Source organism: Coregonus clupeaformis, chromosome 33 (assembly GCF_020615455.1).
Source record: "Coregonus clupeaformis isolate EN_2021a chromosome 33, ASM2061545v1, whole genome shotgun sequence".
In the NCBI taxonomy this organism is placed as follows: domain Eukaryota; kingdom Metazoa; phylum Chordata; class Actinopteri; order Salmoniformes; family Salmonidae; genus Coregonus; species Coregonus clupeaformis.
This window is the reverse complement of record NC_059224.1, coordinates 18,212,018-18,233,742: the sequence shown is the minus strand read 5'-3', so window position 1 is coordinate 18,233,742 and position 21,725 is coordinate 18,212,018. Positions and strand designations below refer to the sequence as shown.

General features: G+C 45.6%; 1 protein-coding gene across 3 annotated transcripts in view; it reads left to right on the top strand.

Moving 5' to 3' along the window:
• atad2b (ATPase family AAA domain containing 2B) overlaps positions 1 to 21,725 on the top strand; it is a 137,246-nt gene that overhangs the window by 110,802 nt on the left and 4,719 nt on the right. For all 3 annotated transcript variants that reach the window (XM_041860266.2, XM_041860267.2, XM_041860265.2), the window contains exons 25-27: positions 2,953 to 3,837; positions 4,763 to 4,899; positions 19,114 to 19,242. In XM_041860266.2, the coding sequence (XP_041716200.2) occupies positions 2,953 to 3,837; positions 4,763 to 4,899; positions 19,114 to 19,242 (1,151 nt within the window). The remainder of the gene's footprint in view (positions 1 to 2,952; positions 3,838 to 4,762; positions 4,900 to 19,113; positions 19,243 to 21,725) is intronic.

Here is a 21,725-nt window from a genome sequence, read left to right as displayed (position 1 = left end):
TAGTTACTAAGGCAGGCCATAGTATAGTTACTAAGGCAGGCCATAGTATAGTTACTAAGGCAGGCCATAATATAGTTACTAAGGCAGGCCAGAGTGTAGTTACTAAGGCAGGCCAGAGTGTAGTTACTAAGGCAGGCCAGAGTGTAGTTACTAAGGCAGGCCAGAGTATAGTTACTAAGGCAGGCCAGAGTATAGTTACTAAGGCAGGCCATAGTATAGTTACTAAGGCAGGCCATAGTATAGTTACTAAGGCAGGCCATAGTATAGTTACTAAGGCAGGCCATAGTATAGTTACTAAGGCAGGCCATAGTATAGTTACTAAGGCAGGCCATAGTATAGTTACTAAGGCAGGCCATAGTATAGTTACTAAGGCAGGCCATAGTATAGTTACTAAGGCAGGCCATAGTATAGTTACTAAGGCAGGCCAGAGTATACTTACTAAGGCAGGCCATAGTATAGTTACTAAGGCAGGCCATAGTATAGTTACTAAGGCAGGCCATAGTATAGTTACTAAGGCAGGCCATAGTATAGTTACTAAGGCAGGCCATAGTATAGTTACTAAGGCAGGCCAGAGTGTAGTTACTAAGGCAGGCCAGAGTGTAGTTACTAAGGCAGGCCAGAGTATAGTTACTAAGGCAGGCCAGAGTATAGTTACTAAGGCAGGCCATAGTATAGTTACTAAGGCAGGCCAGAGTATAGTTACTAAGGCAGGCCATAGTATAGTTACTAAGGCAGGCCAGAGTATAGTTACTAAGGCAGGCCAGAGTATAGTTACTAAGGCAGGCCAGAGTATAGTTACTAAGGCAGGCCAGAGTATAGTTACTAAGGCAGGCCAGAGTATAGTTACTAAGGCAGGCCATAGTATAGTTACTAAGGCAGGCCATAGTATAGTTACTAAGGCAGGCCATAGTATAGTTACTAAGGCAGGCCATAGTATAGTTACTAAGGCAGGCCATAGTATAGTTACTAAGGCAGGCCATAGTATAGTTACTAAGGCAGGCCATAGTATAGTTACTAAGGCAGGCCATAGTATAGTTACTAAGGCAGGCCATAGTATAGTTACTAAGGCAGGCCATAGTATAGTTACTAAGGCAGGCCATAGTATAGTTACTAAGGCAGGCCATAGTATAGTTTACTAAGGCAGGCCAGAGTATAGTTTACTAAGGCAGGCCAGAGTATAGTTACTAAGGCAGGCCAGAGTATAGTTACTAAGGCAGGCCATAGTATAGTTACTAAGGCAGGCCATAGTATAGTTACTAAGGCAGGCCATAGTATAGTTACTAAGGCAGGCCAGAGTATAGTTACTAAGGCAGGCCAGAGTATAGTTACTAAGGCAGGCCAGAGTATAGTTACTAAGGCAGGCTATAGTATAGTTACTAAGGCAGGCTATAGTATAGTTACTAAGGCAGGCCATAGTATAGTTACTAAGGCAGGCCATAGTATAGTTACTAAGGCAGGCCATAGTATAGTTACTAAGGCAGGCCATAGTATAGTTACTAAGGCAGGCCATAGTATAGTTTACTAAGGCAGGCCATAGTATAGTTACTAAGTGAAATCCCTTCACTTCCTCTTTTTTTTTCCAGTCTGAAACTTTGGGAAAGTAGCCTAATGGAATAAATAATTGCATATGCGCTTACCCAGATGATCATGATGAAATAACAGTAGCCTAAACTTGATACGGACATATTTGTTTTTAAAAGGTAGACTAATATAACTGATATCTGAGTATTTTTATGGACAAGAGAAACATAGCCCTACCAATTTAAAAATACTTTTGTAGCCTAGACTAGATAAAAAATAACTAGGCCTAACACTGTTTTGAACAATGATTTAATGAGATTGTTTCTGGCTTTTGTAACAATTTAAATAAGAAGAAAGACATGTATGCACCAAATCACAGTTGTGGTATAACCAATGTGTCTTTTATATTGCGTTCTTCCCGCCAATTGACCCTAAAGTTTCACTGTGTCAAGCTCTATTATACCCTATGACACGTTTACTGCACTTTCTCAGATGGGAGACTCCTACTCCCACTGTACTAACTCAGTTTCTTTATCCCCCTTTCCCACCATCTGGTGTCAGTCACATCCCTGCAGCAGTAGCCTTGGCTACCACCTAAGTTCTCTCTCTGTCTCTCTCTCTGTCTCTCTCTCTCTCTCTCTCTCTCTCTCTCTCTCTCTCTCTCTCTCTCTCTCTCTCTGTCTCTCTCTCTCTCTCTCTCTCTCTCTCTCTCTCTCTCTCTCTCTCTCTCTCTCTCTCTCTCTCTCTCTCTCTCTCTGTCTCTCTGTCTCTCTGTCTCTCTGTCTCTCTGTCTCTCTGTCTCTCTGTCTCTCTGTCTCTCTGTCTCTCTGTCTCTCTCTCTCTCTCTCGTCTCTCTCTATAGCCTGCCTCATCCACCTAGCAATTACTCCCACAGCCCCTCTTTACGTGGGGCTAACTACCCTCACTTCCCCCTTTCATGTAGAACACAGACAACTACAGACCTCCGCAATGGAGTGTACATCTGATGCCGCCCTTGTATTTAAGACCTGGCAGGGACAAGGCAACTCAATTGCTAGGTGTTAGTTAGTCCACTGTCACGTCAGTCCAGTGAATTACCACTTAATGAAGGTCTATTTGTAAGGATTCTGTCGCTGCATGACTTCACATCAACCTCCGATTCAGATCAACTTTATTATCCCACCAGGGGGACATTCATTTGTTCATGTGCTTAAAAATGAATGTACATAAAACAAAAGAAACACTAGTCATGGTCTTCCATTTAGACTACTATAATTGAATCAAGTGTGTTAGAGCAGGTCTGGAACAAAAGCCTGCACCCCCTGTAGCTCTCTCCTGATAGTAGAGACTGGTGTGTGCAAGCGGAACCAGTGTAGTAGAGTCTGGTGAGCATAAGTTCTGTGTTCCATGTGACTGAACTAACCAAATGTTTTTCTTTCTCTCTGCTTCCAGATCACATGAAGAGGAAAATGCGTCGGCGGCCATCTTGGGGGCGGGGCATCATCAGGAAGAAGAAGAGCTACAAGAAGGGAACGGAGGAAGAGGAGGAGGATGAAGGTGCAGAGCCTGAGCCAGAGACGGCGGGACCCAGCGATTCCTGTCTGACTCAGGATGAAGAGTCTTCCTGCGACACCATGGACCCTCAGCCCAACGGACACCACACACACCCTCACACACACAGCCTCTCCACGGAGGAAGAGCGCTCCAACGAGGCACCTAGGGGTCAGAGCACAGAGACCGAGACCCAGGGGGAGAGTAGGACAGGGACAGGGCCCAAGAAAGAAGAGACACCGGCTACAGACGACAAAGCCAAATCCACCTCCACAGACAAAGACCTCCAGTCTAAAAGCGAGTCTTCCCTGTCTAAATGTGAAGAGTCTCATTGTAAAGACGAGGAGCCTCAAGGCCAGGACAAGTTGATCCAGTCTGAAGGTGAGGGGTCATTTAAAGATGAAGAGCTCCAGTCTAAAGATAAGGGGGCCGAAGGCGAGAAGTCCCAAGCCAAGCCTGATGATCCCCAGCCTAAACACAAGGAGGCCCAGGTCCAGTCCAAGGCTGAGCAGCACTCGTCAGCCCCTAGGGCGGCCACAGCGCCCCCTGTCCCTCGGGAGGAGAGTGTGAACGGGGATGAGTCCATGGACAGCCTGGACTCACAGGCCCTCAAGAGCTCTGAGACAGAGGAAGGGCCTACAGAGGTCACGGGTGAGGGGGCAGAGGGGAAAGATGATGAGGTGTCGATGTCCGCAGAGAGCAGAAGTATTCAGGAGCGCCCTCCTCAGGACGGGAGGAAAGGAGACACTGAGACGGGCGAGGAGGATCACCAGCAGGATAGAGAAGGTACTGAGAGAATATCTGTGGCTAACTTCTACCTACTCCTAGAATCCTGACTTGAAATATGCTGTCTGTCTTTGACTTGTATAAATAATGCATCATGTCAATGGGTTAATTTGAGTTACTCTGAGTTACTATAAATTCTGATCTTTCCCCCAGAGAGCACCTGACAACCTAGAAACACATCCACACATTAAGTCAGCGACTTTCAGTTACTGTAAAATAACTGAAATATAATCTGTTTGTTGATTTTCTTCCAATATATGTGATTTACACTGAGTTTGCTGTAAAACGACAGGACATTAATAATCCCAGAAGTATGGGATGTGAAATAGGAAATGTTTTCCTTTAGTCTACAGACAGCATATTTCAATGAAACCCTCAAAAGCTGCTGGGGCCGTGTACCTTTTGTAGAATATCCAAAACCACCCTCGAGATTTATCCTCAAAAAAACTTTTCTCCCTCACTCACATTTTTTTATTTGGCCTTGTACCGTTTGCCATTGATTTAGTGGCGTATAGTGTCTGGGACAAGTTTGTGTGTGTGTGGTGTCTGGGACAAGCCAATAGGCCTGTGTGTGTGTGTAAGATAACCAATATGCCTGTGTGTGTGATTAACGACTCAGGGCTGTGGATTGGAAGCCCTGGGTGGCTGGGGGACATTTCTGCTTCTTCTGTTGTCTTTTTGGATCCTACAGACAGTGTATTACCACTCAGGCTGGTAAACTAGAAGCCAACAGATCACAGCTATTATTGTTCTCTTTGGTTGTCAGGCCTTTGCTTCAATCCAAACAAGCCCTAGTGTGTGAATAGGCTTTGTCATATGGTATGTTCTCCTAACCTATCTGGTTAATGATGGTAAATAAACAATTATAGGTCAAAGGTGATTGTAGGTGGGCTGTCGTTTACCTGTTCTCTCTTTCTGTTTCAAGGCGGGTCCAAGGGAAGGATGTGCAGAAAGAGTCAATCAGAGCAGTCGAAGGGATCGGCTGACATGACAGAGGAGGAGTCTCCACAGATCCCTCCCACTCCACCACCTCCACTAGTGGTCGATCACCAGCGACTCATGGTAAGTGATATGTGTGTGTGGCCTTTGTATGTCTGTGTCTTCTGTGTCTTACCTCTATAATTACTTTCTAAGTAATGCTGAACACATCCCTGAGCATGAAAGTGATGAGTTGTGGTGGTAACAGCAATAATAGTGGTTATGTTTGTAGTTTTAGCACAATGCCCTTCCACAGCTTACTGTCTTGTGAAAACGCCATTCATGTTATCTTCAAAGCAGTGCCTTCCCTCCAGTCATTCCCTACACGGCATTATAACTGGCAATGTCCCCTTCCTAATCCCAACCACACACACTACACGCCCATCTCAAAGGCCTCCTTGCACACTGCTTTAATTCATCCCTTTCTCCTTTCTTCCCTTTCGTTCTGTCGCTCCCAAACGCAGAACACACTGCACTTGTGTCTCTCAGATGGGAGAAAATCACCCGTCTGCTGTTGAGCAGTTGATGAGAGGGCAGTGGGGGATTTTGGAGGGGGTAAAGCAGCATGAGGGGTGGAGTAGAGTATGAAATGGTGATTGAAGGAAGGAGAAAGAGTGATTGGAGGGTGGAGGGTGGGAGACTGGCCCCTAATCCTCCCCAGGATTCAGGCCTCTCTGGGGCTGCTGGTGTCACTCTCTCCCTTCTCAAATGGATGCTCCTGATTTCCCAGACTAATATGGTCTCCTCTCGGAGACCCCAGTCTGCCCTCTCTCTCTCTCTCTCTCTCTCTCTCTCTCTCTCTCTCTCTCTCTCTCTCTCTCTCTCTCTCTCTCTCTCTCTCTGTGTGTGTTCAACGAGACACACTTTAAATCCCTGTCATCCCAGAGAGGACAGATCCAATTTAAGTGGCAGAGAGCAGTGAATCTTTGATGCAACTCCACGTCTTCACTCAATCAACAGGTGTTGTTCCTTCCATACAGCCATTTTAAGAATGCAGCCAGGACATGACTCAAACATGAGGCGTTCTGCGCTTTCTACTCTCCACGCTACCCGCTCCGGCAAGTTGGTCTCCCAATTGATTGACAGGATAGGAAAGTGAATATGTGCAACGGTTTCCAGACACTTTACACAGTCACGCTTAGGTTCCACCTAATTCCCTGGGTGTAAATTGGGGCCATGCTCTCTTTTTTTACTCCTTTCACACTCTTCTTTTCCCAGCGACTCTTCTCTCTACCGACTGACCAAACGGCCCTGGTAAGAACAGGAAGAGACAGCATGGTTGTAGTCTAATTGGTGTAAAATAAGTGCTTCTCTGACGTGCGCTCCATCCATGTGTTCTCTCTTCCACCATCCCTATATTCCACTGCGACACACCCCCCCCCATCCCCTGCTATCAAAGCATTATCTCCCCCTGGTTACCCTTGCCCCAGGGGGTAACAGAGATTGAGTGGTGCGCGGTTCCCACCTCGCCTCTCCTCTCCCCTCGCCTGTCAGTGGCGTCTCTCAAAGTGATTGACAGGTCTGATCCTTCCTTCTGGTCACAGGCGGGTCGTGGTGGGCCGACGCTCCCGATAAAAAAAAAAGACGCCGCGCCACAGAGTCGCGGGCGGCTGCCACCACGAACCGTGGGAACGCAGACTGCGCTAATCTGGAGGCTTATTTCTTAGGCGATGGAAAAAAGAGGAGCTATCTTAAAGCACAGATCGTGAAAAGAGGGCACTGTGAATAATTGCTTTTTCATCCACCCGGCTTACGGAACAAATTGAATTTCCGGTGAGCGGGGTGAGAGCCTACGTTTAAGGCTGATATCTCCACAGTGGTCGGGTAGGGCTGGCTTGCTGCCTGATGCGTATTAGGAGGGGAGTGGTGTGGCACGTTCCATTCCTCCTCTCTACTTCTCTTTCATTTATATTCATTAATTGGAGGTCTCATTACTTCTGACATTTAACTTGGATGGCAGGGCCCCTGAAATCCCTTTTGGAATTAAGCACAGCTAGAACTCTGCTAGTTTGTGCACAGTTGTAACACTGAGGTTCTACTAGGCATGCAAATGGTTGTCACCAGCAGTGTTCTTCAACCCTGCACCTGGAGATCTACATGGTGTGCAGGCTTTTGGTACAGTCTAGCACCAACACACCTGATTCTACTAATTAGCCTACTTCTTGGTGGTTAGTGGAATCTGGATTTTAATGCTGAGCTGGAAGAAAAATATAGTGAGGAGGGGGGAATTTATAGTTATTTTGGGATGATATTATATTGATATTTGATTCCAAGTATCAATTAGTACAAAATCTAAAATACTTATTTTTTTCTGCTATAGGTAGCATTAGCTAGTGCTAGTCGGCTATACCTGAGACAAAACTCAATTTTTTGTCCTATAGCTTATTCTCCATCTTCTTTTGAAATAGTGAGCCAATATGTTTTCAGCACTTTTTTATTTCCCTGACGGATCAAAACTTGTTTTCTCTTGTCTCTCTGCAGCAGACATATAGTGCGAAATACTGTATGTTTGGAACATCAAATCGCAATAAAATTGCAGTATTGAATCGCAATACATATAGAATCATGAAAATCGTAATACATATCGTATCGGTACCTAAGTATGTTGATAATATCGTATCGTGAGGTCCCTGGCAATTCCCAGCTCTTAAAAAATGTGCACATCCCCAGGACCAGGTTGAAGAAACTAGTGAAGCACTGTCGTTGAGCATTATACCCTGCCCCTCTCTGTTTAATGAATAATCAGCTACACTGACAGACAGAAAGAACCTTCTCATAAGTGCCAGAGCTCCCGGCAGTGACCATTGTAGTTGCGCTTTACGACCCTTTGACTTGGCTGTGCGACCAAATCATGGGCTGGTGCCACCATTTGTGAAAGTTAGTGCCACCAGGGGAAAACGTTAGTCTTGTGCCCTAGATTACAGCAGAATGATCATCTATTAGGGAATCAAATCTCATCCCATTCTTTCTATCCACCTCCCCAAAGAACACGCAGGCTTGGCTACAAGACCAGGCAGGGCAATTTTCCTTAGATGTGTTAAGCAGCTGCAAATGCCCAGTGTGCATATATAGGCTGTCATACTGAAGACTCCTCTCTCTCCCCTGCTGTCTAACTATTACAGCATGTCAAGATTTCCCATTTCAGAGCTGTCCATCCACAGAAATAGACCCATTTTCAGTTTGTCATCTCTGCCCATTTCCAACACTAATAACAGCAGAGAGGCAGAGAAGAGCGAGAGGGCGAGAGTGAACACCTGCTAGGGGAAGAAAACTGCTTAATGGCCGGTGCCAGGAGCGAAGCGTTTTGATTGTCAATAAAAATAAATAACTTTTGGAGTGCTTGCTTCCTTTTCATTTTTATTCATCCCCGTTGATGTTTTTGACAGAGCGGCCATTTGCATGTGATAACAGCTTTCCATTTGGAGGACTGGCATTTTGAAAAGGCTTTCATCCACGTCGGGATCCAGCTACGTCAGCACATCAGCAAAACACACATGCGTGCGCTTACACACACACAGAGCGAGAACATGCACACACCCAAAAATAAACCAGTCATCCGCTCCTCATGTCCAAAACCACTCTCCGTGAGTGACTAGCACACACACACGGCACATAGTCGTGTTTTCCCCACTCTAATCTACATTGTCAAAAGCGTTTCTCTGTGAAAGTGTGAGTGGCATAATGCGTTCATTTATGTCCAAGCTGTCAGGTTAGGCCTAACTGTCTGAGGCTGTATGCTTTTGACAAAATACTGAAGATGAAAGGGCAAGGAGAGGAGAGGGAAGCGAGGGAGGGGAAGAAGAGAGGAAAGAAAAGCGAGAAAAGGAAGGAGATGAGCGAAAAGAGGAGGGAGAGTAGAGGGAGAAAAGCACGAGGGGAGAATAGATTGGAGTCCAATGTTTTCTCAGATAACAGCTAGCTATAGACAGACTCTACAGAGAGGCTAATTGCTGACCTCATCCACTTGTGAGTTTATTATTGTGGCATTAAGAGCTGAGAACAACTCCAGCAATCAGTCGCTCACACACTCACACTCAACAAGCGCTGCTGGAGTCAATATTGCACAGGAGTCACTGGTGTAACTCAGTTTCTCTGGACCCCCGCAAGGTCGGATTCCCCTCCCCCCCTCGCTAAAATAAAACAAATCTGTGTCACCCAGACAGCCACTCACAAAGTATAGACTACCAATCGCTTTCCATGGTGCTGAAATAGTGACGTCTATGCAGCTGCATGCCGATGATAGGCTTTCTGTGGTGCCAGGACATGTACAGTGCCTTCAGAAAGTAGTCATACCCCTTGACTTATTCCACATTTTGTGTTACAGCCTGAATTCAATATATATATTTTTTTCATCTACAAACAATACCCCATAATGACAAAGTGAAACATGTTTTTAGCCATTTTTGCAAATGTATTGAAAATGAAATACATAAATATCTAATTTTCATAAGTATTCACACCCCTGAGTCAATGCTTTGTAGAAGCACTTTTGGCAGTGATTACAGCTGTGAGTCTTTCTGGGTAAGTCTCTTAAGAGCTTTCCATACCTGAATTGTGCAACATCTGCCCATTTATTATTTTCAAAAGTCTTCAAGCTCTGTCAAATTGGTTGTTGATCATTGCTAGACAACCATTTTCAGGTCTTGCCATAGATTTTTCAAGTAGATTTGAAGTCAAAACTGTAACTCTGCCACTCCGGAACATTCACTGTCTTCTTGGTAAGCAACTCCAGTGTAGGTTTGGCCTTGTGTTTTAGGTTATTGTCATGCTGAAAGGTGAATTGATCTCCCAGTGTCTGGTGGAAAGCAGACTGAACCAGCTTTTCCTCTAGGATTTTGCCTGTGCTTAGCTCCATTCCGTTAATGTTTTATCCTGAAAGACTCCCCAGTCCTTAATGATTACAAGCACACCCATAACAGCCACCAGTATGCTTGAAAATATGGAGAGTGGTACTCAGTAATGTGTTATATTGGATTTGCCCCAAACATAACGCTTTGTATTCAAGACAAAAAGTTAATTGCTTTACCACAGAGCCCTCTGTACCTTCGGGCTCTGATCAGTCCCTACACCCAAACGAGGGCATTGCGTTCATCCACCTCTGGCCTGCTGGCTCCCCTTCCTCTGCGGAAGCATAGTTCCCGCTCAGCCCAGTCAAAACTGTTCGCTGCTCTGGCACCCCAATGGTGGAACAAGCTCCCTCACGACGCCAGGACAGCGGAGTCACTCACCACCTTCCGGAGACATTTGAAACCCCACCTCTTTAAGGAATACCTGGGATAGGATAAAGCAATCCTTCTACCCCCCCACACACACAGCGGAGTCGCTCACCACCTTCCGGAGACATTTGAAACCCCACCTCTTTAAGGAATACCTGGGATAGGATAAAGTAATCCTTCTACCCCCCCCAAAAAAATTGTAAAGTGGTTATCCCACTGGCTATAGGGTGAATGCATCAATTTGTGAGTCGCTCTGGACTAGAGCGTCTGCTAAATGACGTAAATGTGCCCTAGAGCAAGGCACTTAACCCTAATTGCTCCTGTAAGTCGCTCTGGATAAGAGCGTCTGCTAAATGACTAAAATGTAAATGTAAATGTAAACAGGATGCATGTTTTGGAGTATTTTTATTCTGTAAAGGTTTCCTTTTCAATTTGTAAATTGGATTAGTATTGTGGAGTAACTACAATGTTGTTGATCCATCCTCAGTTTTCTCCTATCACAGCCATTAAACTCTAACTGTTGTAAAGTCACCATTGGCCTCATGGTGAAATCCCTGAGTGCTTTCCTTCCTCTCCGGAAACGGACTTAGGAAAGACGCCTGTATCTTTGTAGTGACTGGGTGTATTGATACATCATCCAAAGTTTAATTAATAACTTTACCATGCTCAAAGGGATATTCAATGTCTGCTTCTTTACTTTTTTCAACCCATCTTCCAATAGGTGCGCTTCTTTGCGAGGCATTGGAAAACCTCCCTGGTCTTTGTGGTTGAATCTGTTTGAAATTCACTGCTCGACTGAAGTGAGATAGTCGTTCAAAAGTCATGTTAAACACTATTATTGCACACAGAGTGAGTCCATGCAACTTATTATGTGACTTGTTAAGCAAATGTTTGAACTTATTTAGGCTTCAAACATTTGAATTTGAGTTTAATACTTATTGACTCAAGACATTTAAGCTTTTCGTTTGTAATTAATTTGTAAAAAACATTGACATTCTGGGATATTGTGTGTAGTCTAGTTACACAAAATCTCAATTTCATCAATGTTAAGGCTGTAACACAACAACATTTGGAAAAAGTCAAGGGTGTGAGTACTTTCTGAAGGCACTGTAGGTCAGGAGCAATAGGAAATAGTTGGGGTGTTGGTTTGGGCTATAGCTTTGCTTTAGCTAATGGATAAATGTTTATTGGTAGGCCTATTTGGTCCTCATTTTCTCATGTTAAGCCTAACATTTCACGAAGCTATATACTGTATCGCTATGCTGCCATTTTTAGACTGCTGGCTGGTGGCAATAATGGAATCACTTATTCAGTAATTAAAGTTGGAAATTCAAATTAATTTTTGATACAGCAGCATACTTATCAGCTAGTTTAGAATATACAACTGTCCTGTGGGCTATAGGCTACCTGAACCTGCATGACATGGGCCATCTTCGAGCTCTCTCCCAGCTTTGATAGAAAGTTGTGCTTAAAACCAGTCTATTAATGTCAAATAATAACCAGTCCATCCTCAAAACACTAGCTTACTAGGGACTGTTTCATTATGCAGCCTACTATCTATAGCTATATAGTGTATTTAGCTACTATTTAGCTGCCATTTATATATTTTTTTTAATAATAATTACACATCATATAGCCTAACAATGAGGAAAAAAGTAGTCGGCTTGAGGATAAATTCAGCCACTATTGTTGAACTCAGTGGGTTTTGTCTGGCTAATAGCCCCCACAAATGGGCTGCAATATTCAAGGTAAATGAAATACAATCTAAATTGAGAGACTCCCCTGGTCTCCTGAAGTCCTCCTTTTTTGTGTGCAAATGTTTTCACCACAGCCTGTAGGTCCAGGTTGCGAGACTGACAGTTTTCTATACCGAGTATGGCCAACCCAAACAGTCTTTCCTGAGACATTGTGCATTATATGTCCATTGCGCTGCACACAATTTAAACGTAGTCTTGAATGATGCATGCCAAGATATACCAGAGATAAGGGACTGTTGATATTGCAACCACACAACTCAAACGCCGGTTCACCAGTATGAACTAAATCGCAAACCGCTTATTTTGTTCAAGCCCTCAAGAACTGTTGTCTGCTAAAGATGATAATCTGTTTGTGTCTGCCAATGTATTGTCTGTCCAGTATCCAGATGACCTATCCCCAGAGCTTCAAATACAGTTCATCTCTTTCCATAATGTGTTGAAGCCAGCAATTAAGGAGAATGAGCGGCTCAAAGATGTCGCTGAACTGATGTATTTGAAGCACCAATACATTTTGCCCAAATTCCCTGATGTTGCTACGACAATCAAGCTGTTTTTACCATCCCTGTAACTGTCGCTTCTGCGTAGGGATCGTTTTCTAAACTAAAACTCACAAAGAACTACCTAAGAAGCATTAGGCTCTCTGCGCTTTTGAACAACTGAGTAAGCTCCACTCATTGCACTGGCAACGTCGTAGCCTTGACTACAGCATTTGTTCACTGATATCCCCTTATACTTTCAATATTTTTCAAGGCCTGAGGCACTTTTTCAGTTACATTCCTGAAGCCCAAGAAACAACACTTAGCTTCCTATTACATATGGAAATGAAAAAAGGTTTATGAATGACTTTTTTGAGGTTTACTGTCAATGATATATATAAAAATAGACATCAATGACAGGCGCATGGGCTCCCAGAGCTTGCTGGGGCTGCGAGGGTGTCAGGGTGTCAGGTACGCCAGTGACTGGAATTAATGGAAGAATTTGCCACAGGTGTATGCCATCTTCTATTCCCCATACCAGGCCCATGACACAGCCAAGTCCCCTCAAATGAGGCTAGCATCTGTCCCAGATAAACTTCTTAACACCTGATGGTCATGTCCCCAATACCACCTGATGGTCATGTCCCCAATACCACCTGATGGTCATGTCCCCAATAACACCTGATGGTCATGTCCCCAATACCACCTGATGGTCATGTCCCCAATACCACCTGTTGGTCATGTCCCCAATACCACCTGTTGGTCATGTCCCCAATACCACCTGTTGGTCATGTCCCCAATACCACCTGTTGGTCATGTCCCCAATACCACCTGTTGGTCATGTCCCCAATGCCACCTGTTGGTCATGTCCCCAATACCACCTGTTGGTCATGTCCCCAATACCACCTGTTGGTCATGTCCCCAATACCACCTGTTGGTCATGTCCCCAATACCACCTGACGGTCATGTCCCCAATACCACCTGACGGTCATGTCCCCAATACCACCTGACGGTCATGTCCCCAATACCACCTGACGGTCATGTCCCCAATACCACCTGACGGTCATGTCCCCAATACCACCTGATGGTCATGTCCAGACATGTCTCTGTTTTTAAAGCTTCAAGGCATACTTCAGGATTTTGGCAATGAGGCCCTTTATCTACTTAGAGTCAAATGAACTTGTGGGTACCATTTTTATGTGTCTGCGTGCAGTTTGAAGTAAGTTGCTAACTAGCGCTCGCAAAACTACCTCTAACTTCCTTCATATTGGACATAAAAATGGTTCATCTGACTCTGGGGAAGTAGATAAAGGGCCTCATTGCCAAAATCCTTAAGTATCCTGTTAATAACATCCCTGGTGATGGATACTGTGGAGCATCCAGTTATTCTCTCGCTCTCCCCCTCTCTCTGCCTCCCTCTCTCTCTCTCTGCCTCCCTCTCTCTCTCTCTCTCTCTGTGTGTATGTGTGTGTGTGTGTACTTCATTCCCAGGGCTAGAGCAGCAGGCTCATCTGTGTTTTCTAGCAGCCTAATACACAGCCTTCTACAGCCCACCTAACACTACAGCTGTTGAATCCACAGAAGATCAACACTAGCACACAGTCCTCCATATTAAACACTGTGAAAGGGCCTTCCATTACACCAAGAACTGCTAGAGACAGGCAAAAACAGATAGCTGTATTAAGTGTGATTGACATTCACGACCTATGTCCAGTGATCTCAAAGCATCAGCACATGACCATGATGTATTCGCTCCTTCACTTTCATAAGAATTCTAAAGGTGTTGTGGGGTGAAAGCTTATCACGTGTTTAGTGTGACATCTGGGTTCCCAGTAAGGGATCATCACTGATTTAAGGGCTGGTGTTGAGTATCAATGCTAGCTAACATGTATACACTAATAACCGCAGGCTCTGCAGGGTGAGACGTGAGACATTTAGATGCCGATGTAACGCTAACTGTTAACACGCTGTGACGTCACGAGAGGCTACACAGCTTTCAGCGGGATTGCTCAAGTAGTGCAAGGAGACAAGGTTCAAACAAAACAAGGATTTTATTATAGGTCTTGGGAAATTAACGAAAATATAACAAAATTCTGTTCTCTTGTGGCTCTTTAAGGGTTAACAGTTCAGGGATGTCTCTTCCACATCCAAAATCATAATTCTCACTCGCTCAGATAACTTTTCCCCAGCCTTACTGTAGTCCACGTTGCAGCTAGTGGCCAACCCAGCAAAAAGTCCTTCCCAATGTCTCTCACGTATTTCCACAGGTGCATATATCCAAAGGTGAGTATTTCCCAAAGGTAAGTATCTCCAAATCCTTATATTCCTCATGGAAGTGGACGTGCAGCACTCTTGTCCTCCAGAGAGCCCAGGTTGGAGACGGTGTCTCTTCCCTTCCCAAACCTTCAGCTCATCAGCTCCTCATTTGTTCCAGCTGCGTGGGAAGATTGGCCATAGAGGGGTGGAGTTCCCGACCATACCAGCAGATGGAGCCATAGCTGTCTGGGTTTGCAGCCACCTCAGGGGGATGTAACGTCCCTCCAGGACACAGCCTCTCGTGACATCACACATCCCCCTCCTCGGGACCGACGTCCTCGTCGGGGTAAAGGCAGCGAAGAAGGCATCACGCCGGGAGAGGGCGTCCGCATTGCCGTGGTGCTTGCCAGACTGCTCTCTCTTCAACTCCTCCAACTCTAGGACCAGGGACTCCGCCTCCTGTTGTCTCTCCTTGAGTTTCTTACTGAACGCATCAGCCTTGGTTTTAGCAGAGTTTAGCTTCTGTTGAGCAGCTTTCAGTTCCTTCTCTCTCTCTGCCTCCGCATTCTTCATCTTGTTCTCCAACACCTTGTACTTCTCCTCTGCCTTCTTCTGGACCTCCTTACTACTGCGCAGGGTCTCCTCACACTCCTCGATGGTCCTGCGCAGCCTCTCCAGCTCCTCCTGTTGCTTATGGAAGGAGCTCTGTTGGAGTTTAGCCTGGAGGATATCTAACTCTTCTGTCTTCATGTCTAACTGTTGCTTTAACAAACGATACCTCTCAGCGGTCCCCTTCAGACCAGACAGTTCTTTGTCCAGATTCTGTAGCTCCGTCTCTGTGTCGGTCTGGGCACCTGCCATCCCTATCAGAGCCCGGGGCGGGAGTGAGTAATTCGGAGGATTGCACCGGAGCCTTCCCAGGATGAGTCTTGCCTCTCCGTTTCCGAGGTACTCGGGTTATCCTCTCCTGAGACTCTCCAGAGTGGGTAAAAGGCTGGGCAGTCTCGTCCAATTAGGACAGGGACGGGGAGGGAATCAACCACCCCCGCCGTCGTGTGTATGGTTCCCCGTGTGCTGGTCATTGTAAGTTCAGTAATGGGGTATTCTCTGGTGTCCCCATGGACACAGGAAACTGGGAGGACTTTCCCCGGGGTCAGACACGTTGGGCCCACCAAATCCTTACGCACCAGGGTGGCCCGGCTACCAGAATCCAGTAAGGCCTCCACATCATGGTGATTCACAGTTACCGGGCAGGTGGGGGGTCGATCTGGGCCGCCATCTACGACTCCCAAGAGCGAGGCAACACGGTGTGTGGGTGCTGAGCTGGAGGACTCCGCAGTGGGCATAGGTTCATCGGCTGGTTTCCCACACTGCCAGGAGATATGTCCCATCTCCCCCACACCAGTAACACTGTCGAGTTTCCCCCCTCCTGGTGTACTCTTCTTGGACCCGCCTGGTTTCTGGCTCCCCCTGGAGCCGGGATAAGTCCTGACGTGGCTGGGTTCGAGACCTTGGGGTCCTTTGGACGGGTTCTTCCCATTTGTGGTGGGGCCGCACTCCTGGGGTCTTTTCGGGAAGCATTCAGCATCTCCGCTGTGGCCTGGTACTTTTCCACAGCTTCCACGGTCAGATCAGCCGTGGTCAAGGCCTGTTGACTGATTAACCGTTTTGCCTCATAAGGCAGGGCGCGTAGGTAACGATCCACCACAACGGCCTCCACCACCGCCGCTGCTGTATTCCTCTGCGGATCCAGCCATTTCCTTGCGATTCGGACAAGTTCATGCATCTGCGCCCGAGGAGGTTGGTCTGGTTGGAAGGTCCAGCTGTGAAAGCGCTGGGCCATACCAAACTTTGTGAGTCCATATCTGCTGAGGATCTCAGACTTCAGGGCATCATAGTCAGTAACCTGGTCAGGGCCCAGGTCCCGGACAGCATTCAGCGATTCCCCGGTTAGAAAGGGGGCTAACAGACCAACCCACTGTTGCTTGGGCCAGGCTTCCCTAGTGGCCGTGGCCTCAAATGCATGCAGGTATGCCTCAATGTCATCGGTAGCTCCCATCTTAGATATAAAGTCACTTGCCTTTATTGGGCGGGTATTTTGGACCACCCTCTGTCTCTGCAACTGCAATTCCTCTGCCTTCAGAAGGTTGGCTTTCTTTTGCTCCTCCAAGAGAGCCACGTTTGCTTGCATCTGGGCTTGCTGGCCAGCAACAAGGGCTTTCAATATGTCCTCCATTTCAGTCGGCGGGGGAGCCTACGGCCAACTTGGAAAACTGGGTGATCAAACCTTCGGTATCCTCCTCTGACATGCACTATTAACGCTTGAGCGTGCCCGTATTCTCCACCATCTGTGACGTCACGAGAGGCTACACAGCTTTCAGCGGGATTGCTCAAGTAGTGCAAGGAGACAAGGTTCAAACAAAACAAGGATTTTATTATAGGTCTTGGGAAATTAACGAAAATATAACAAAATTCTGTTCTCTTGTGGCTCTTTAAGGGTTAACAGTTCAGGGATGTCTCTTCCACATCCAAAATCATAATTCTCACTCGCTCAGATAACTTTTCCCCAGCCTTACTGTAGTCCACGTTGCAGCTAGTGGCCAACCCAGCAAAAAGTCCTTCCCAATGTCTCTCACGTATTTCCACAGGTGCATATATCCAAAGGTGAGTATTTCCCAAAGGTAAGTATCTCCAAATCCTTATATTCCTCATGGAAGTGGACGTGCAGCACTCTTGTCCTCCAGAGAGCCCAGGTTGGAGACGGTGTCTCTTCCCTTCCCAAACCTTCAGCTCATCAGCTCCTCATTTGTTCCAGCTGCGTGGGAAGATTGGCCATAGAGGGGTGGAGTTCCCGACCATACCAGCAGATGGAGCCATAGCTGTCTGGGTTTGCAGCCACCTCAGGGGGATGTAACGTCCCTCCAGGACACAGCCTCTCGTGACATCACAACGCATTTAAGTCATCAGCTCGCCAGTTCAAAGCGTTCACACCCAATGCTGTGGCTATTTCTGTACCCTGGCATAAGCTGTGCCTTGGTCTCCAATTCAGAGATTCACATGGTACAGGGCTGGGCTCCAGGAGCACCAGGTGGACGTGTTTGTGTGCGCAGTTAGCGGTGTGTGTTGCTGTGATGTTTGTTACTGCAGTGTGCGTTTGTAGAGGTGATGTGTGCTGTTCTCAGTTTCAGGTCTATGTTCTCAGAATCACAGGGAGCCTGTCAGAGGCCTCGTTAGCTGCCCTTGATGGGCTGAAACACGCAGGGAACACAGCCGTGTTAACACTGTGTGGGTATTGAGTTGGCAGTGTGTCTACTGTTGGTTGTGGGTGTGTCTGCAGAGTTGGGGGTGTGTATGGAGAAGGGTGTGTGTGTGTGTTGCTGTTGGCGTACTGGTGTAGTCATCTGCTTGGCCTCATGCTGTGCCTGAGCTGATAGGTCAGAGGTTACCATGGCGCTTCGTCCTCCCGTCTGGGTTCCTTCTCTCGCTCATATGTTTTCTCTTTTCTTTCCCCTATTTCTCTCTCTGTCCCTCCTTCTGTCCTTCTCCCGCTCTGTACCTAAGAGGGTGCATTAGCAAGAAACAAGGCTGAGATGGTGCGGAAGAGGTTGAGAGAAAGCGGGGGGATAGAGCTGTGATGGGGAGGAGGGTGGTTTGGGATAGAGGAAGGGAGGGGGGAGTTAAATGGTCCGTGTCACAGCCCCCTTTAACAGGCTGGATTACAGCTCCTTTGTATGTTGGGAGCTTACTACCTCAGGGGGTCTGCAATCCTACCACACACACACACACCTTACCCCCGCTGTCACTATTGGCCTGGGCAACTGGACAAAGGCACAGCTGATTAAATCAGCCATCTAACAAGGAGAGAGGCAGAAAGTCGAGAGAAGGACGACGACGGGGGGAGATTAAGAGGAAGAAGCATAGGCCTAGATGTGGAGAGACACGGGTTGAAAAAGGAGGAGGAAGTTGATACAGTAGTGCGATGGGTAAAATAGTCAGACTTTTCAGTGTGTTCTAAGAGTCACTGTGTCATTATTTGCAATTGAACAAATAGACATCACCTCACTTTAATAATCCTGACATTTCACTGAGGAACCCACACCTTGTTCTTCTGACACACACACACACACCATTCCCGTCAGGGTTTCTCTGTTTGCCAGGTATCTAATGACTGAAATAGCAAATCACACTAGACTAGATTTACAGTCTATGCATTTTGATGAACACACACACTGTGGCAAGCTGAGACGGAGCAGGTCAATCGAAAGGGTCTTTGACTGGCCAGAGTGTTTTGATTAAATAAGCAAAGAAAAGTAAACACTGAGCTAATTATGATTTGCCGGAATTAGCTGTCCCTCTGATCTTAATTGCTTTTGAATATAGCTGACCTCCATTTGTGTGTTTTGGTGTGAGAGAGTTGTGCTTGTAATGTGAATGCAGGGTATGTGTGCATGTTCCCTGTTGCATTAAATGCTGTACTTGTGTGTGATCATGATTTTTCATGTATATGGCCTGAATGTGTTCTCTCAGAGGCAGCTTGTCTTTTGTGATGTGTATAATAATATAGTGTGTATAAGGTGTGTTCTCTTCTCCCAGGTCCTCTTGGACACCGTTGTAGAGAGGAGTGAAGGCTACAGCGTGGAGCGCTTAGAGAGACTCTTCTCTCTCCTCAGTCAGTGCATCTACCAACACCGCCTGGACTACGACAAGACACGGCTACTGGAGGTTAGACAAACACACACACACACAGCTACAGACACACACACAGTGCCTTCAGAAAGTATTCACACCCCTTGACTTTTTACACATTTTGTTATGTTACAAAGTGGGATTCAAATGTATTTAATTGTCCTTTTTTGTCAACGATCCACACACAATACTCTGTCAAATAAAAAAAATGTTTTAAATGAAAAATAAAACACATATATACATATCTTCATTAGATATGTATTCAACCCCCTGAGTCAATACATGTTAGAATTACCTTTGGCATCTATTACAGATGTAAGTGCTTTTGGGTAAGTCTCTAAGAGCTTTCCACACCTGGATTGTACAATATTTGCCCATTATTCTTTTAGGAATTCTTCAAGCTTTGTCAAGTTGGTTTTTGATCATTGCTAGACAGCCATTTTCTAGTCTTGCCATAGATGTTCAAGCTGATTTAAGTCAAAACTGAAACTAGGCCACTCAGGAACATTCAATGTCATCTTGGTAAGCAACTCCAGTGTAGGTTTGGCCTTGTGTTTTAGGTTATTGTCCTGCTGAAAATTGAATGTCTCCTAGTGTCTGTTGGAAAGCAGACTAAACCAGGTTTTCCTCTAGGATTTTGCCTATGCTTAGCTCTATTCCATTTATTTTTTATCCTAAATAACTCCCTAGTCCTTGCCGATGACAAGCATAACCAAAACATGATGCAGCCACCACCATGCTTGAAAATATGAAGAGTGGTACTCTGTGATGTTGTGTTGGATTTGCCCCAAACATAACGCTTTGTATTAAGGACAAAAAGTTCATTTCTTTGCCACATTTCTTGCAATATTACTTTAGTGCCTTATTTCAAACAGGATGCATGTTTTAGTCTTTTTATTGTGTACAGGCTTCCTTCTTTTCACTCTGTCAATTAGGTTAGTATTGTGGAGTAACTCAGTTTTCTCCTATCACAGCCATTAAACTCTGTAACTGTTTTAAAATCACTATTGGCCTCATGGTGAAGTCTTTGTGGCTGAATCTGTGCTTGAAATTCACTAATCGACAGAGGGACGGTACAGAGATGAGGTAGTCATTCAAAAATCATGTTAACCACTACCATTGCACACACTGACTTGTTAAGCAACTTTTTACTCCTTTACTTATTTATGCTTGCCATAACAAAGGGGTTGAATACTTCACTCAAGACATTTGAGCTTTTCATTTAATTAATTTGTTAAAAATTCTACAAACAAAATTCCACTTTTATGTCAGTGACACAAAATCTAAATTGTATCAATTTAAAATTCAGCCTGTAATACAACAAAATGTGGAAAAAGGCAAGGGGTGATAACACTTTCTGAAGGCACTGTACACACAGACAAAAGCTTATTTGACCCTTCCAATACTCTTCTGCGGTAGATGTGTGCCTGGTTTCTGGAAGCTAATGGTGAGACTGAAGTCTAATACAGGTGTGACGGTAGTAGGCCTAACAACTGACACATAGTCATACTGAGTGCTACAGAGGGAGTAGCCTGTGTTGTGTGAGGGTCGTATTAACTAGAGGCAGATAGAAATGTCTATGGCTAGTGCTGTCAGAGCGAGGACAGCGGGGGTGCTGCTGTGGACGCACTGGACAGACATACAGGCTGGCCGCTAGAGAGAGGAGGGTTGTATGCCTGGTCATGTTGGTGATTCTCCTGTCCAGGGACCAGAGTTGTTTCTGTTAACACAGCTGCTCAACAGATCAGGCACGTCTACAGCACGTTAATAACCCAGCCACCTAGAGCAGACCGACACACTAGCCCTTTAGAACACACTGTGTGTTGGTAAAAGATGTCTGTTGTTGTCGTCCTTCATCTTGTATGTGCTTGGCAGGGCATGGGGAGACAGAATGGAATGTTAGGGCTGGGCGATATATCAAATTAATTTTGTTTTAGCGCAATGTTCCAAATGCCTGTATCACAAGAATCAAGGTTTTAATTTAAAAAATTGCCCGTTTTTAGAAGCGTTTGTCTTTTTGGTCTTGTCTCCTTCTATGCTGTGTGCACTGTGCACCTTCCCACTCACACAGACACCAAGCCCCTCCCCCTGCCACACACAAAAACGACAAAATATCACTTCCTCTCTGACAAGCGGTTTCAACTCGTTATTTGAGATTTGGTCTAACAGAATCGGTCATATGGACACCGAAACACATTGAAATATGATTTTACTGTAATAGAAGAGAAGTTAACCATTCTAATGATACCCTTTGTATGTCTCAACTCCTCAAATTGTGCGAACAGCAGACCCTACTAAAACGGGAGTATCAATGAACATTGACTCTGTAAATGCTCAGTTTCTGTCATGCCCGCGCATTGCGGTACCACATACCGCTAGCAGCATTTTAGCCACAGACTGTTAAACTAGCTGTCTAGTCTGTGTTTTAAAAATGTGCGAAGAGCATAAAAAACAGTTGGAGACTGACAGAAGGGTGTGTTCATAACAATTCAAATAGATCCAAGTTGGCTAAACTTGAA